Source organism: Penicillium psychrofluorescens (assembly GCF_964197705.1).
Source record: "Penicillium psychrofluorescens genome assembly, chromosome: 2".
Classification (NCBI taxonomy): domain Eukaryota; kingdom Fungi; phylum Ascomycota; class Eurotiomycetes; order Eurotiales; family Aspergillaceae; genus Penicillium; species Penicillium psychrofluorescens.
This window is the reverse complement of record NC_133440.1, coordinates 3,836,117-3,853,192: the sequence shown is the minus strand read 5'-3', so window position 1 is coordinate 3,853,192 and position 17,076 is coordinate 3,836,117. Positions and strand designations below refer to the sequence as shown.

General features: G+C 49.3%; 7 protein-coding genes across 7 annotated transcripts; 5 read left to right on the top strand and 2 right to left on the bottom strand.

Moving 5' to 3' along the window:
- Positions 1–1,147: 1,147 nt before the first annotated feature.
- Positions 1,148–2,592, top strand: PFLUO_LOCUS3635 (uncharacterized protein; the record flags this gene model as incomplete). The annotated part of the gene is made up of 3 exons (XM_073780903.1): positions 1,148–1,235; positions 1,289–2,151; positions 2,206–2,592. The coding sequence occupies 3 exons, from the start codon at positions 1,148–1,150 to the stop codon at positions 2,590–2,592; spliced, it is 1,338 nt and encodes a 445-aa protein (XP_073637711.1).
- A 406-nt stretch (positions 2,593–2,998) lies between these two features.
- On the top strand, positions 2,999–3,666 carry PFLUO_LOCUS3634 (uncharacterized protein; the record flags this gene model as incomplete). The annotated part of the gene is made up of 3 exons (XM_073780902.1): positions 2,999–3,275; positions 3,336–3,440; positions 3,506–3,666. 3 exons carry the CDS (start codon positions 2,999–3,001, stop codon positions 3,664–3,666), a joined length of 543 nt encoding a protein of 180 aa, XP_073637710.1.
- A 710-nt stretch (positions 3,667–4,376) lies between these two features.
- Positions 4,377–5,435, top strand: PFLUO_LOCUS3633 (uncharacterized protein; the record flags this gene model as incomplete). The annotated part of the gene is made up of 1 exon (XM_073780901.1): positions 4,377–5,435. One exon carries the CDS (start codon positions 4,377–4,379, stop codon positions 5,433–5,435), a length of 1,059 nt encoding a protein of 352 aa, XP_073637709.1.
- A 634-nt stretch (positions 5,436–6,069) lies between these two features.
- Positions 6,070–6,936, bottom strand: PFLUO_LOCUS3632 (uncharacterized protein; the record flags this gene model as incomplete). Its single annotated transcript, XM_073780899.1, has 1 exon — positions 6,070–6,936. The coding sequence occupies one exon, from the start codon at positions 6,934–6,936 to the stop codon at positions 6,070–6,072; it is 867 nt and encodes a 288-aa protein (XP_073637708.1).
- Positions 6,937–7,178: 242 nt separating this feature from the next.
- PFLUO_LOCUS3631 (uncharacterized protein) lies at positions 7,179–8,648 on the top strand (the record flags this gene model as incomplete). The annotated part of the gene is made up of 1 exon (XM_073780898.1): positions 7,179–8,648. One exon carries the CDS (start codon positions 7,179–7,181, stop codon positions 8,646–8,648), a length of 1,470 nt encoding a protein of 489 aa, XP_073637707.1.
- Positions 8,649–9,133: 485 nt separating this feature from the next.
- On the bottom strand, positions 9,134–9,955 carry PFLUO_LOCUS3630 (uncharacterized protein; the record flags this gene model as incomplete). Its single annotated transcript, XM_073780897.1, has 1 exon — positions 9,134–9,955. The coding sequence occupies one exon, from the start codon at positions 9,953–9,955 to the stop codon at positions 9,134–9,136; it is 822 nt and encodes a 273-aa protein (XP_073637706.1).
- A 431-nt stretch (positions 9,956–10,386) lies between these two features.
- Positions 10,387–11,472, top strand: PFLUO_LOCUS3629 (uncharacterized protein; the record flags this gene model as incomplete). Its single annotated transcript, XM_073780896.1, has 1 exon — positions 10,387–11,472. The coding sequence occupies one exon, from the start codon at positions 10,387–10,389 to the stop codon at positions 11,470–11,472; it is 1,086 nt and encodes a 361-aa protein (XP_073637705.1).
- Between the last annotated feature and the right edge of the window lie 5,604 nt (positions 11,473–17,076).

The following is a 17,076-nucleotide window of genomic DNA, read 5'->3' as shown; positions in this document are numbered from 1 at the left end:
CTTTGCTGAAGACCGCCCGGCGATTACACCATGCGAAGAAAATTCAACGGATGGGATTGCCCCAAGCGGAATGATGCTCTGTCTTCCCCCCGCATTTCCCCGACTGTGTGATCGATGGAAGCCCAAATGACGAGACAATATGGTGGGGATGAGCATGAGTGCCAAAAGAATTAGGCGGGAAGCTACCCGGGAATGCTTTTGTAATATGGTAGAAAGAAAATCAGCCGGAAAATGACAATTCACTGAATGGGCTGGGCCCCTCCGATACATTCAACTTCGATTGATGCAAACGGTGCCTGATATGCTGTAGAAGCAATGACCATCTGCCGTGTTGATCTTGCCCAGCCTCGGCAATTACTCGTAGGCATAAATACACATCCTAGTACATAGATCCTCTAGGGTAAACATGAAGTGAATTCGCCTAGGATGATGATCATTCAAGCCGAACAGAATTCCGGAACTTTATCTTCCGTTCTTCACTTCCTTCACACCTCAGGATCTAATTCACTAACTAGTCGATCCAGGCCCCCTGATTAGTCAGAATACTTCACCGGTTGTTTTTGTGCCCCTCGATTTGAGAAGTCGCGTCAGCAACTCGGCGAACTCACCCATAAGCCCTTCTATGAATGCGTCGAAAAACCGAGTGATGCCCTTCAATGACAAAAATGAACCGAGGATTGCCATAGAATTCTTCGTGTGAATGGAGGGCGAGCACAAATAGCAGTTACAAAAATAGAGAACAGTCAAGTGGAGCATCGGCCTACGCGGCATGCGAGAAGCTCCACCTGAATCACATCACCTTTCCAAATCATCCCCGAATATTGACTGGAATAGAACGATAGTGTCATACTACCAGGTAGATAGCCGGTCCTAAAACAACCGTCTGAATCCATCGCAATAACACTTAATGCAGTTAACAAGGCGGGATGCCGATGGGCCGATCGGCATTCCGTATCAGGTTAGAGCGAAGGCTGATCCGCCCTAGCGGACCCGCGAACAACCGCATAAATTTTAGAGGCATTCGTAGCTTTCTCCTGAAAGCTTGGTGTTGTGAGGTTGTCAAGGATCCTCTTGCTCTATCGGGACTCAACCTGGAACAAGTGTGACTATTGTTTGTCAGCCGGGTCGGTCAAACACATTGCTCGCCATGGATCCCTCCACGTTCACGGATCCTCAACTCACTTTACCCGACAAGTTGGTGATCAAAACTCTCATCAAGGATGGATGCTTGGACAGTAAGTCCCAGTGGCACCACCCATATTTGGTCAACCCGTTCATAAAGCTTCAGGTGAAACCCACGAAGTGCTGAGCGAGACCCTCGATGACAAAGGAGCCGTTGAGAAGCTTCACAACCTGAATAATGCCTCGCATCCGGACTTCGATCCCACTATCTTTCAGCTATGGGACAATGATGTGCTGCGGAAAAACCTCCCGGACAGCATACAGCGCTACGTACTCTGCCCATATATCAACTGGGCACAAGGAGTCGTGCGCCACAAGACCGACGTCGTCATGTTGACACATCTGCTCCTGTATTTCACCACTATCGTCCCAAGTGCAGTGTATCTGTATCATCACTTTTCCTGGATTCATGGGGTCATACATTGGGTTCTGCAGCTATGGTACTGTGGAGCTTTCACTCTGATGAAGCACCAGCACATCCACATGAATGGAGTGTTGGCGCCAAAATATCGACTATTCGACACGGTTTTTCCATACATCCTGGACCCTATGCTCGGGCATACGTGGAATTCCTACTATTACCACCACATCAAGCACCACCACGTCGAAGGCAATGGCCAGAATGACTTAAGCACGACCATGTTCTACGATCGCGACAGTGTTTTTGATTTTTTCTGCTATGTAGGCCGCTTTGTGTTTCTGATCTGGTTTGAACTTCCGCTGTATTTCTGGGGGAAGGGACAGGTCGTGTATGCCCTCAAGGCGGCATTCTGGGAGTTGGGCAACTATGCCGCCCTCTACTTTCTCTACACCCAAGTCAACTCTCGCGCTACTCTATTCGTGTTTCTTCTCCCGCTCGCAGTCATGCGGCTTGGTTTAATGGTTGGAAATTGGGGCCAGCACGCCTTCGTGGATCCAGTGGATCCAGATTCGGATTTTCGTTCGAGCATTACTTTGATTGACGTCGCAGTAAGTTTTGACTGCATCAATTTTTGCCGGCGGGCATATTCTGACTCGATCTAGAGTAATCGCTTTTCATTCAATGATGGATATCATACCTCTCACCATTTGAACCCTCGTCGCCACTGGAGAGACCATCCAGTGGCGTTTGTCAAACAGAAGGACCGCTATGCTGAAGAAAGAGCCCTGGTGTTCCGCAACGTGGATTATATCTTTATCACCGTGAATCTGCTTCGCAAAAACTACATGCATCTGGCCAAATGCATGATTCCGATCGGTGATCAAGCTAATTTGACCCTTGAGCAACGAGCGGATTTGTTGCGCAGTCGGACTCGCCGCTTCCAGAGAAAGCCGGTTAGTAAGGACCATGTGCAGAAAACATCTTTGGGGTTGAAGACACTGTCTCAACCTCTTACTGCCTGGAAGAAATGGGCCCTGGCGGCCGAATGAGCCTAGGTAGAGCGCGTTTCTGAACATCTATATTATCGTATGCATCTCATAGACAAACAATCAAACCACTCGCTGGGCAGGGAGGTCAATTATCTGTTGATGTCGAATTGCATTTGACCGTCTTTCTTGATTCCCGGTCTACAAGGTAATGGCCAGCTCGGCCATTTTTGTCTTCGCCTGTTTCGAGTTTGCCCTGACCCCGAATGCTTCCGGGTGTAGAGTAGAGGAAGCCAAGTAGATGCGGCGGAATGAACCACCCTCAAAGGTAAACGTGACGTCATGCCCGAAGGTCCTCAAAAAAGCTCGAGCTCGATCGGCTTCAACTTGTTCCTTTTCTGCTGCCCTCGCACCTCTTCGTCGCAATCGATCCCCAATCAACTGCCTGTGAATCAATTTCCTTTTCACCATGGCCGAGTCCGTCGCTATCCTTCGCCGTCGTCGCAGTGACGATCTCGCCAAACTCGCCGACGAGCACCTGCAGCAGGATCTGCAGGCCCAGGACCGCGACAAGCTGAAATCGGCTGCCTCGACCATTTCCGTCTGGACAACAGTGGGCTCCGCAGTTGGAATCAGTCTGGGATTATTTGCCGCCATCCGACTACGCAGCACCCGCAAGGCCTTTTTCGCTGCGGTGCGCGCGCAGGAGAGACCTACAAAAGTTGTTTTTGCTGATGGCCGCACCGGTATACTATTGCTTCGATAGCTTTGATCCACAGGAGGCATGAGGCTGATTGACTTCCTAGAACCAATTCCTGACCTCACGCCTCTGTTGAAGCCTTCAACATTGGGCGATGTCGCGACGTACTTCTTTGCCTCCCTCGGTGGACTATTCTTGGGTGGAGAGCTTGGTAGGAACGCCGTTTATTGGATTCAACCGCGAGAAGATAGATACTAATCAGTACCTCTTTGACAGGTTTTGCTGCCGGGGCAGCGAGCGGGAGCCGGGGCATCTCGGCTGATCCCGAGAGCAAAAAGAGAATCGAGACGGCTTTCAGGAAGTTCCGAGCCGACGTGCTGCGAAAGGAGGCCGACTCTTTGGACCAAGGCGCGAATGTTTCAGACGTGATGTTCTAGGTTACCACGGAAAGCTATAGCTGGGGATCTGTACCTGCAGGGTATCCAAGTGACTGTGTGGTAAAATGTAAAATTACTTGGGAGATTTCAGGGTCCTACGATAATAGTGGTTGGGAGGCTTAGATGGCCTGGACGTATTTCACAACACCGATAAACGTGGAGCGGGTCAAATCCATCTATATCCCCTCTCCAGTCTGCCCCGGGAAATCCATACTCGTCATATGGTGTGTTCCGAGGGGCATGTGATCTATCTATGCATGCACAAGTATATATGCGTGTGCAAAAGAAGACGGCGAAGGAAAAGAAAGATAGGTCAAAACGCCGTTGGACTAACTCAATCTGGATTTCCCTTCTGTTTGGGAAAGAGTTGCGACCCCGAGAACCACACGTGGGGCCGAGGCAGACGGCTACCAAACACAAGCGGTTTGCCCAACTAATGGCACTGGTTCTTTCCCACACAAGCGCGGCGTGACATCCCCAATAATTCCGAGCTAACATTCCATCTTGGGGGCAGATCAGTGGGGTAGAAACCTTTAAGCGACTAAACACCCACAACAGGTGGTCCGGGGCTGGCAATCGTCGATCTCACATGATGTAGCCACCACGCACCGTACCGAGCTCCATCGGTTGACCCAGGGATATAAGATAGAAGGCTGTGTAGGTCTTGTTGACTGGATCTCGCTTCTTCTCTCAAGACAAAATCGCGAAAGATGACGACCCAAACGACTACAACGGGCAACGCCCGCGATTCTATGGCGTCCACCTGGCGCGATGGGGACCGATCACAATGGACATCCTCCCACTGGCTGCTTGACCTGCTGGGCACACGCCTCAAACCCACCCATCGAGAGGTGCCTGTCTTTTCCAAGGACGAAAAGATCCCGTTCGTGCGGGAATGGACTGTCCATCTATGGATCCTGCTTCACGCTTTGATTCCACACGTTCTTCATCAAGCATACATGACCTACACTGGGCGGCCCCTCCACCCTCTCGCCGCCTTTTGGTTATATACCACAACATTCTATGGGACCGGTGTCCATCTAGTGCAAACAATTCGCCGCCTCGGTTGGGTCTACGGCTTCTTGGATGGGGACAAGCATGAACGAGACGACATCCCCGATGTTGGTGTGGGAAGGGTTGCGGCGGAGCTGCTTTCCGTCCCGACACTTCGCCTGGCCGTGTCCATGTACCTGTCTTACCGACCGGAGGAGCTCCCACTCTCTCTCAACTGGAAGTTGTTAGTGTTGGAGCTTGGACTCTACAGCATCACGGTGGACTTTTGGTTCTACTGGTACCACCGCTTGATGCACACGGTGACCCCGTTATGGAAGTTTCACCGCACACACCACCTGACGAAACACCCTCATCCGTTGCTTGGTGCATATGCCGACCACGAGCAGGAGTTTTTTGATATTCTTGGCATCCCACTTCTTGCGTACGGTACTCTGAAGTTGATCGGCATGCCGATGTCATTTTACGAATGGTACATCTGTTATCAGTATGTGGTCTTCTCTGAGATCATCGGACATAGTGGTCTCCGTGTTCACGGGGGTGCGCCCTCCGCTTTCAACTGGATACTCGAGCTCTTCGACGCAGAGCTGGTGATCGAAGACCATGACCTGCACCACCGCTACGGATGGAGACAGACGCACAACTACGGAAAGCAGACCCGTCTCTGGGACCGCATATTTGGCACATGTCGTGAACGCGTTGAAGGTCATAAAGGTAACATCGACTACGAAAACCGTGTCACATTCCCACTTTTATAAACATATACGTTTGGTGGGACGGAACATGAGTGGAAGATGTTATATGAGATATGAGAACCTAGAGGAGCAGAAGAATAGACCGTTCTATATATGCCATCCATTTCAATACAGTTTTCCAATCAGTACTTGTCCAGTGTTCCCAAGCAGACTTTCTACAGCACTCAATGAGTCAGAGGAGATAGTTTCGTGACATTCTCGCCCAACTTCGAAGGCCTCACAATACGTGTGACCGGCATGGACAGCGATCAGGCCATTTTGTGGTGCGATATGGTAGCGTTTCGTTTAGGTGAGGGGGAACCTCGGCGCTTTAAGGGCGTGCAGAGCATTCAGGTGAAGAATAGAGGGGCTTCGGGTCATTTAGGGTGAAGACTGTTAAGGGACTGAAAGAGAAAGCGGCAAAAACTACACCTACTTTCAATCAACCAAAAAAACATGCAGCAGCCAAACTAAAGTGATAGTTAACTAAAAGCCGCTGCTCTTAGTCAGTTTTGCTCCTTGAAATGCTGGGCTTTCCTAGATTAATCTACCAGAGAATTTGATCTGTCTATCAGGAACAGAGCCGAATAGTGCTTCCAACGGACCCGGCACGCGCAAAGTCTCACATGGTTAAATGCAGGATTTGTTCAGAGTCATGTTAGGAATTATAAGCCTTTAGCCATTTTGCAGTGTGCCTAGCACCTTCCAACACATAATCCTGGTCACTCCCACACATGACAAACCGCCCAATTCCGGATGCCATCTTGATAAATTTATCGATGAGGTCTTGTCGAGCGTAGAGGCCACCAATTCCGATGGCTTTTCCATTTTTGCGACATGCTGAAATGACACGCTCGTAGATCTCTGTGATACGTTCGTCGTCGTGATGTCCGGGCGTACCCAGGCAGGCGGTCATGTCGTTGGTCCCAATCAGAAGGACATCCACGTTTGGAGTGGCTGCGATTTGCTCTAGGTTCTCCAAAGCCTGGAGGGTTTCAATCATGATAATGCACATCACTTGTTCATTGGTGGCCACATTCGCCTCCACCGTCGGATAGGAGCCGTACTCCAAAGCTGCCAGCCCGCCGATTGCAGAACGGTCACCATCCGGAAAGAATTTGGCGGCGCGGGCGGCGTCCGACGCATCCTTTGAAGTGCGTACGTGAGGAATAATTATTGCCTGGGCACCACCATCCAGGACCCTCCCAACTAAGGAACATTCTATCGATGGAACCCGAACGACCGGTGTGATGCCATGGGCCAGAGCTGCGAGAGTGAATTGCATGCACTGATCGAGATCAATCGAGCTGTGCTCGAGGTCCACCAGAACCCCCTGCATCCCAGCAGCCTTGGCATATCCGACAATCTCGATGCCTCGAGAGTATCGTATGGACATGGCACTGACAACATTGCCTTGTTTGAGTAGATGCTTCATCGTATTCGGTTTTGCATTTTGGGCCGCCTGCGTCGCTGTATGAGAGAGGCTGTTGGTATCGTGAATTTTGCTGGGATTATTAGAAGACATTCTGAATGCGACTGGGGAAATTAAACTCGGAAATGCACTAACATGGTTCATTGACGGCACCTGTGTGTACATGTATTTCATCAAATGCCGCTTTAACGCCGCACATGACCACCACGGCGTTAGGTCGGGGAGTCAACATTATTATATCAAGAACTCCCCTATAGTATGTCGATTTGCCAGGAACACCATAATCAGTCAAACGAAGTCCTTATCTTACAAACGTTCGTGGATCAGATTCAACCATGCAGCTAGCTCTCCAGGACCCAAAGTTATGGCACGAAAAGTCTTACTTGAATGGACAATGGAAGGAATCTCAGTCGGGCGAGACATTTGATGTCATCAACCCGTCGACGGGTGATATTCTCACCAAGCTCCCAGAGCTGACCAAGAACGATGTCTCGATTGTCTCCGAACAAGCAGTGGAGGCTTTCAACAAATGGAAACGGATCAGCCCCAAACTACGCGGGTCGATAATTCGCAAATGGGCCCAACTGATGTTAGATAATGCGGAAGATTTGGGGAGGATTTTGACGGCAGAAAATGGCAAGCCATTTGCAGAGGCCAAAGGCGAGATCGCGTTCGCAGCGTCATATCTCGAATTCTACTCCGGCGAGGCGGAGAGAACATACGGCGACATCATCCCATCGGCAAATACCGCAAACCGGGTTTTCGCCATTCACCAACCCATCGGAGTTGTTGCATGCCTGACTCCTTGGAATTTTCCCGCTGCGATGGTGACTCGAAAGGCCGGAGCTGCTCTTGCCGCTGGGTGTGCTGCCATTGTCAAACCAGCTGGAGAAACGTCGTTAACGGCGCTGGCGCTAGCGCACCTTGGGGAACAAGCTGGTCTTCCACCTGGGGTGTTCAATGTCGTGACAGGACTGAAGAATGTCGCCGAAATTGGCAAGGCACTCTGCGAAGATCACAACATCACAAAGCTTTCTTTCACTGGTTCGACGGCTGTAGGCAAATTGTTGATGAGGCAATGTGCGGACAGCCTGAAAAAGCTCTCCATGGAACTTGGGGGCAACTCACCCTTCATCGTTTTTGACGACTGCGATCTGCAGACGACACTCAACGCCTTGATGGGAGCCAAGGTCCGAAATTCCGGTCAAACGTGCGTCTGTGCGAACCGAATATACGTCCAGCGTGGCGTGTACTCTGAATTGTCCAATCTCTTGGTGGACAAGTTCTCCCAGGCCAAATGCGGTGACGGATTTGACGACGGAGTCATGATCGGGCCTCTTACCGTTGAACGCGGTGTGGAGAAGGTCCAGGCACATGTTGACGATGCGCTGAGCAAAGGCGCCAAGATTCTTCATGGGGGCAAGCGGATGGAGCGGAAGGGCAATTTCTTCCAGCCATCTGTAATCGCCAATATGAATGACCGCATGCTTTCACATAACGAAGAGATCTTTGGACCTGTGGCAGCGCTGTATCCTTTCGACACGGAGGAGGAAGTTCTCAAGATGGCTAATAATTCCCCAGTTGGCCTGGGAAGTTATGTGTGCACGAATAACGTGGCGAGAGTGTGGCGCATGGCCGAAGGCCTCGAAGTGGGTATCGTCGGAGTTAACACGGGCGTCATTGCTGGAGGAGAAATTCCATTTGGAGGCATCAAGCACAGCGGGTTTGGTGTCGAAGGTGGGAAGTGGGGATTGTCAGAGTTCATGGTCACTAAAAGTATCATCATGGCGGTGCCCACGCTTTGAATGGTGTTATTTGGCGAGGATGTCGCCGGTAGAAGAACTGATAGAACAAAATTTCTAACTGAATCTGTGATCAACTATAGTGATGTAATAACTGGTAAGCAGACTGTTGTATCTTTTGCCTTTGTTAGAAGCAAACTTGTGCTAGGGGCTTTGCTGAAAGGATTCGCAAAATCTAGAGGAGTGAAGCCATAGAGACTACTCAAAAGGGCAAGAAGCTGAGTCAATCGGGAGAAGTGGTGGATTGGCGCGCCTATGTGGAGAGGCCATGTAACTGGTTTATGTATTTGAATTGTCTGTCATTTTAGTCCTCTACAGAGTCAGAGAAGAAGATATTTAATCACTCGTGGTTTGGAATTCCATGTTGGGACGGACGTCGTATATGTTGCATTTGACAGATACTAGTCAACTAACTCTTGAGCAAAGCGTAGCATGTGTCATCGAACACCATCCCACCATTCATCAACCAATCCAGCCTAGCAGCTATTCTAAATACTTCTTCCTCCATCCACATGGTGATCAACTCCAGTGATAAAGGAGCTCTCGTCACTTGCCAGCCACAAAGCAGTGTTGGCGACATCTTCGGTCGTAGTCACGCGCCCGAGAGGGATTTGCAAAAGTTGAGCCGCCTTGGTGTGCTGTTCTGGTGTGCCATCGAATTCCGGAACGAAATTGGTGGCAAGCTGGGTTGGGACTAAGACCGGGCAGACGCAATTGACGCGGATACCCTCCGCACCAAACTCATGGGCGAGCGCTTTGGAGGCGTTGGACACGGCCGCTTTGGACGAGTTGTACCAGGTGAGTCTGCCGCGCGGGCGAATGGCGGCGATCGATGAAATGTTGATCACAGCCCCTCCCTTGTTTTCAATCATCAGAGGGAAGATGGCCTGGACGGAATGGAAGATCGACTTGACGTTGACCGAATAGACTTTGTCGAAATTGGCCTCAGACACCGTCAATGAGGACTGCGCTGGATAGGCGGTGCCAGCATTGTTCACCAGGATGTCAATGCGAGCGCCAAATTGAGACTTGACCTTGGCCGCAATGTTATCCCAGTCGGCGCGGGAGGTGACATTGGCAACCACGTAGTCCGACTTCGTGCCCTCGGATGCGAGCGACTCGGCCACGGCCTTGGCTGCGGCCTCGTTGAAATCGGCAATCAGGATAGATGCTCCCTCCTGCGCAAAGCGACGGCTGATGGCCTCCCCAATGCCCATGCCACCTCCGGTAATGACTGCTACTTTGCCTTCAAGCCGACCACGCCGACCGCCTCCATTTGCGTGTCCATTAGTATGCGTATTGCTTGCCATTGGTAAACGCCTTCGGCCGTGGATCTCAGATCAAAACAGACTATGCGTTCTTGGAAGCATTCTCACGGACCCCGTCTCTTCAGTCTCGCTTTTATCATATATTGATCATGTCACATAGTGAATCGCTGCTTCACATCGGGCCCGATACACGACCGCGCGTGATGTCCGTCTTAACGCCGCACGCTCTCGCCCCTCTCGCCCGTGGTAACAGCCACACCCGGGACTAGCGTGCCGACGGCATTTGATTTCTCTAATTGGCTAGAGAAGAATATCAAGATGTCCGCCGTATTAGGACCGATGATAGAGACGCGCCGCAAGCTGGCCGTGCATAAGAGAGCGAGCGGGCGGACCAGGTTCCGTTGACAGCTGTGGCAGCGTGCTACACACTTTCACATCCTGAACCGCCGAGGGCCCTCATCTCTCGATCCAACATGTTTTCCTCTTCTCGACAAACGTTGAAATACCTTCACCATGTCAGCGCATCCAGTACGCAAGCTAAACGCCATTTAGCCAGCATAGCGCCGGGTATCCTTCAGGCCAAGCCCCTCAGTCCCTCATTTGGTGCTGAAGTTGATGGAATCGACTGGTCTCGACCTCTCGCACCAGAGGTTGTGAGAGAGATTGTTCAACTACAGAACAAATGGGGTGTCCTAGTCTTCCGCACGACGGGGTTGACTGATACCACCCACGTTCAATATTCGAAGAACTTTGGAGCCCTTGAGACTGCCCATGCAATGAACAAACCTCGACGAGCCTCATTGCCCCAGCTCTATGATGCAGGAAACCTGGGTCCCGATGACAAAATAATTCCCCAGTTTAGTCGTGCTTGGTGGCACACAAAGGGGAATGGCTTGTGGCACACAGATTCGTCCTTCCATCAACATCGCTCGTCATACAGTGCATTGCGAGCAGTGGAGTTGCCACCGGTGGGAGGACAAACAAAGTATGCGGACATGAGAGCAGCCTATCTCGGCTTGCCGAACGACATCAAGGAAAGAATCGAAAACCTAGTGGCGGAGCACTGGATCTGGCATTCGCGCAAGCTGGCGGCACCTCAAGAATTCGACAAACCAACCGATGGAGAAAAAGCAACACTGCCACCAGCATACCATAAACTCGTCCAGATTGCTCCCGACGGGATCAACAAAACTCTTTACATTGCAAGTCACGCAAGACGAATCCTTGGTATGGCAGACAGTGAGTCGACGTCTTTGATCAAGATCTTGTTAGACCACGCCCAGCAGCCACAATATCAGGTCACAGTTAAGTGGAAAAATGTTGGTGATCTCGTGCAGTGGGACAATCGTTGCACTATGCACAGAGCGACTGCGTTCCAGGATCAAAGCAACAGAAGAGACATGCGACGTACAACCATTCATGATCACGGGCCTGGAGCATTCGGCGTAAAGAATCTGCTTTCTGCTGACGACATCGATATCCGAGCCGGAGGTAAGATTGACATTTCCGAAGGCGCAACTCCTGAAACCCAAACCCAAGAGCAAATCTTGGCGATGTAATCTTCCAATAAACTACTTCTGGCCTGGCCATTTGATTATACAGTGTATTACAGTCAAATAATTGCAAATGAAGAGTATTATGTACAAATTTCTCAGGCTACAGGGATGAACTGTCTCCCAATTGAAGCTTTATTTTGCTCTCTTCGTAGAACTTCAGTCCGTTGTAAGCCAAAACGGCCAGCTTGCCACATCCAGGTCAAATATATTGTGACTAGTGGAATCTGCCCGGTTGGAATCTATGCCCAAGGCTTCATCGGAAACTGCGACCTGATTCATGTACGAATCTAAAGCTTGGTCAAAACCAAATGACAAGCCATTGTAATCATAACCAAGCCCTTCAACTAGAAACATATCTTGCGAATCGATCGAGTTCATCTGATTCGGGGTACACGGCTCGAACACTTCGTGGTAGGATTGGTCTCCTTGTCGATCAAAAATTGGTGTTGGAGGGCTATTTGAGGCATCATCAGGATTAAGTTTCTGGCTTGTTGATGGACCAATCCGCAGATGTGAAGACGTGTCCTGAATCTTTCTGCTTAGCATACCCTGGGAGGGTAACCGACGTCGGATGTTGATCGTTTTCTGGACAACATCATCAAGACGACTTAGAGCTCGCCAACAACATCGTATACTATCGTTCTGCTCTTGAATTCTGGAAAATATTCGGACGCATGATTTCCAAGAGTTAAAGGCTCGCACTCTGAGACTGGACGTTGTCTCTCTCGCTCTTATTGCAACCAGACATATCAATGCTGCATGAAACGCGCGGAACCACTGCATCCAAGCGATACGTGCGATTTTAGGAAACGAATCCTGCAATATCTTCCATCCTTCCACCACAGCTATTGATGCTTCGATGCAGGGTTCCGCTGCCTCGGGATGAGCATTGGATAAAAGTGGACGTCGATAGAGCACAAGAACGTTATGATTCACGATGATGTGTAATATCAAGGCCTGAACGTAATGAACCTTTTCTTCCTGGCCGTCCAGATCTTGTTGACTCGGTCCGGATGGCTTGAACGTGAGTGATGGTGGTAGGTTCTTATGCCAATGTCGAATTTGTTGTGCGATCAATTCTTTCCCCGCAAGCGTTGATGATCTGGATTGAGCGAATGAATTCGCAACCAGGTCACGAGTGATTTCCATCAGCTCCCATGTACGTCTATTATAAGAAATTTCGTGAGGATAAAGACTTGTGAGATTCTTCTCACCAAACAACTCCGCGTCGCCAATATCTTGTGGCAAAGCGCAGTCAAAGAATCCCAGGCCATCGGGGCGTCCGAACATGACACTCAATGCAGTTTCTTGTGCGGCAATGGCGTGGAAAAGTCTGCGACGAATCTCGCTCTCCTCTGGAGTGAGGTTGGAGATAAGGCTGGGGTCACGATGGAGCCCCATCGATTGAGCTAAGCGAATCACCATACCTAGTAACGGCCAGTACTCGTTCAGTTTGCCTTCATGTTGTAGGGAAACAGCGATGAAACAGAATGTTGCAATTGAATCGATGGAGGGTGAAGTCAGGAAGCTGGACATTCGTAAAAGTTGAAAAGACATGGCAATAAAGTTCCAAGAAATTGGATTGGGTGTCACGAGATTCCCTAGACCAAGCACTGCGAATACAAGCGCGGCTTCTTCTGGCTGTGGTGTTCCTGTCACATCCATGCATCGTTCATATCTCTGTAAGATCCACGGCATCGGAAGATAGTGATGAAGAGGATCGACTATTTCGATGAAGCATTCTAGTATAGAGTCGAGACTGTCCCGTGCGATGCTATGCAAACAAGTGCAAATTTCACCAACCCCACAATTCGAAAGAACCGTCGGCAAGATATTGCCTCCCTCAGTATGTCCCAATCCGCTGTTGTCAGCGCCTCCAGCAAACGCGAATAAGAGATCTGATGGTTGATTTGGAAGCAAAGACATCATGCAATGAAGAAGATCTGGAGCTGCGGGTCCGCCGAGATAAAAAGAACGGCCATAATATACCCCGTCTTCATCGTGAACCCTTTCTGGAGCCCTTCGCCTCTTCCGGTCCGTCCGAGAATCTCCAGGCTCTCTTTTTGGATTTCGCAGCTGAGAAATCACGTCCTCGAGTTGAGTGATCCGCGACTGCAGAATTTTGTTCTGGGCGTCTAGGGAGGTTGTATCATCTTCAAGGGCTTCCAGATCCTCAGCCGCCAGTGCTTCGTAGGCGCAATCCTTGGTGTTTTGGCGTTTAAGACATTGCGAGCATGGTTTCTTCCGGTTGCACTTTCTCTTTGAACGATGGCAAGGGATACAAGCTTGTATGATTCTTGATCGAGATCGCTTTGTGGGTCGATTGTCTTCTTTGTCTGATTCCATATTCACGACCAGAGAGAGATCATGTTTCCTTACAAGACCAGAATGAATGACGCGGAAAACGAAGGCTTGCAAAGCGGAATTTGTGCGGGGTAAGTCCCACTCTTGGAGGGTTTATTTTACCTTTTTACCGGGGAGAAGAGGCAGGTTAGCTAGCCAATTAAGATTGAAGATTATGTTAATGCAGGGGGTGAACCCATTGAGTATTAGCCATTAAAAGTCCTCAAAAGCCTCGCACAAATCGGCCAGAACTCGAACTTGCCCAAATGCGACTTGTGGCAGCGGATATGGAGGGTAGAAGGCGTTCGGGTTGAAACTACCGCGAACGGCCCACCCGCCCGTGGGCTGTGTTTCGGTGGAGGTAGATTCAAATGGACCCAATGCCGTGCGAATAAATTTGTTTACAGTGGCGTGGGATTAGGGTGTTAAGGGATTCTTAGAATGATGTACAACTGAGAAATTATGCTCGCCGAGAGAGTGAAACTCTTTCGTCAATCGAGTGTGTTATGTCTTCATGGGGAGATGTCTTTTCTACTTTGGTCTTGATCCAAAAATTTTATTAAATCAAAACTATAAAGTCATCACGGACCAGGTAGACAATTTGAAGAGAGACAAGGAAAAGAGAGTGATTGATGGGGTCGATAGGGGAATCATGTGAAAAATCACAAGCTAGCCATCATTCGTAATGCGATTGTTCAGTGGCGGATGACTCGGGATCCAGGTTCTCAAGTTAGGCTGCTTGGTATTAGAAAAAACCGATAATTTGAGCCTTTTTTGATCAGGTCAGCACAACTCTCAGAGAGTGGAGAACATGCCTTCCACTTCTTCCATAGCCTGTTTTTGCTCTTTGGTAAGCCGCAAGCCGTCTTAACGCCGCAAAGGATGCTACTGGTCACGTTGGCCTGTTTCATTGGCTTGTATAACTCTTGAGCGGTATTTGCACGGCGAACGCAAGAAATTAATCTCCTCTTCAGACGACAAAAATGTGTTCGGTCAAACCATACTCGGTCGAGGCCCCATGGGGAAACTTTGCGGGGTGAAACCATAATCCTTTGAGCCAAGGTATCCCGTCAAAGCGCCCTGTATAACTGTGAGAATTATCTTAGACCCCCAAAGCAGGCGAATTATGTCAAATTTCTGAGACCTTCTCCTCTTTTATTTCCAAGAAACACATCGAAGATGGGCATTCTCCAGAATCTCAAGCTGTGGAAGAACAATGTCACGCATATCGACGAGCACGGTGTTGAGATAACCGAGGAGGTTCCTCGCGTCATGCCACTGCCACCGTGGAAAGTGATTGCTCTTCTTGACCTGAAAGCATGGCTGTACTTTTGTTTAGGATTGTAAGATTGAACTCCCCCTGTGCTGTGTTTGTCTCCGACGGCTGATCTTTCGTTGGCAGGGCTGCCTGGACGGCCGATGGCTATGATTTCAATGCTGTAAATCTTGTTGCCACTGACTTATCGACTGTGTATGGCAAAGATTTGACCAGCATCACGTTATCTATCACACTTACTCTCCTGTTTCGATCCCTGGGAGCGGTCATTTTGGGTATTCTCTCCGACTGTTTTGGTCGAAAATGGCCTTTGTCGGCAGACCTATGGATCCTTGCTGGCCTTCAGGTTGCTACAGCCTATGTTTCAGACTTTTCCTCATTCATCGCAGTTCGGGCCATATTTGGAGTCGCCATGGGAGGTATATGGGGGCTCTCTGCAGCTATGTCCATGGAAAACATGCCGGTTGAGGCTCGCGGGCTGTTCTCAGGGTTACTGCAGCAAGGCTATTCTCTAGGCTATCTAATTGCTGCTATAATCAACATCACACTTGTCCGATCTACAAGTGAAGGTTACAAAGCTGTCTTTCTCTTTGGAGCAGGCTTTACGGGCCTAATAGCCCTGCTGGTCATGTTTATTCCAGAATCCCACATATTTGCCAACGCCGACGTGGAAAATGCTGGTGGGGCATCTCTCAGAGGCAAAGCTGCTAGCATTTGGAAAGATTTAAAGCTGGCTTCGCGACTATATTGGAAGATGTTTCTATACTGTATTGCCTTGTGCATGGGGTTTAATTGGATGAGCCATGGTTCACAAGGTGAGTGAATCCTATCATGCTTCCTTTTGAACATTGATCTTATTCAACAAACAGATATTTACCCATCATACCTGAAGGTCCAGAAGGGATTTTCATCTGACCAGGCCAGTGTGGCTACGATCGTTGGTCAATGTGGTGCTATCGTTGGAGGGGCTCTTTGTGGATATTATTCTCAGTTCTTTGGTCGTCGTCTCACAGTGGTGGTCACTTGTTGCTTCGGTGCTTGCATCATTCCCCTTTGGACTATCCCAGACACGTGGAGTCCAATCGTTGCAGGTACATTCTTCATCCAGGCTGCAGTCAATGGGGCGTGGGGAATTATGCCGATACTTTTGAACGAATATTCACCTCCACAATTCCGTGGTGTTTTCCCAGGAACAGTGTATCAGCTAGGTTAGCTTACGTGCTCTAGTTTCTCTTTCTTTGGTTTTGGCTCATCAATTTTGCAGGTAACATGCTGTCCGCTCCTGCCGCTCAAATTTCAACTGTCGCGGCCAGCAATTGGATCCGCAACACCCCCTCGGGGCCAAAACCAAATTACAGTCAAGTTATGACAATCACAATGGCCATCGTTTTCGTTGCTTGTGCCGTGATCACTGCCTGTGGGCAGGAGCGATTGGGAAGCCACTTTGAATTGATCAAGAGAGCAGGAGCCACGCAAAGAGATAGAACAGAAGGCAAAATATTGAGTGTTGAAGATGGTGAAACGAAAGACGAAGTCGAGCAGCACAAATGCACCTTAGCTCATGGTGGTTAGTGGAGTATCTCTAGTGGATTAGGGTTTGAATGAGTATAGAATTTGCTTTTGGTTCAATTTTATACTGTTTTACTGGCCGTTCAAATTGGCACCTGCTCACTTGCGAGCTTCTGTGTGTGGATTACCAGTCGCTATTTCCTGACTATATATTTTCCTCGTCGCCGAATTGACTCCAACTACCTTTACTAACCTTGGTTGGAAATTTTTAGCCTTCTTCTGCCTGAATGCCGGCTAAAAATGTTAGAAATGTGTATCAGATCCCCAACATTATGCTTCATGTCTGCGTGACAGCTATAAGTTTAAAGTTTCCAGTATTTACTGACTTGAGACGTTCTCTTCAACACTTATAGGATATTAATTATGTTCAACAAGGAACCAGTACATACGAACACAGGGTGTGGAGAACAAGGCTTCCC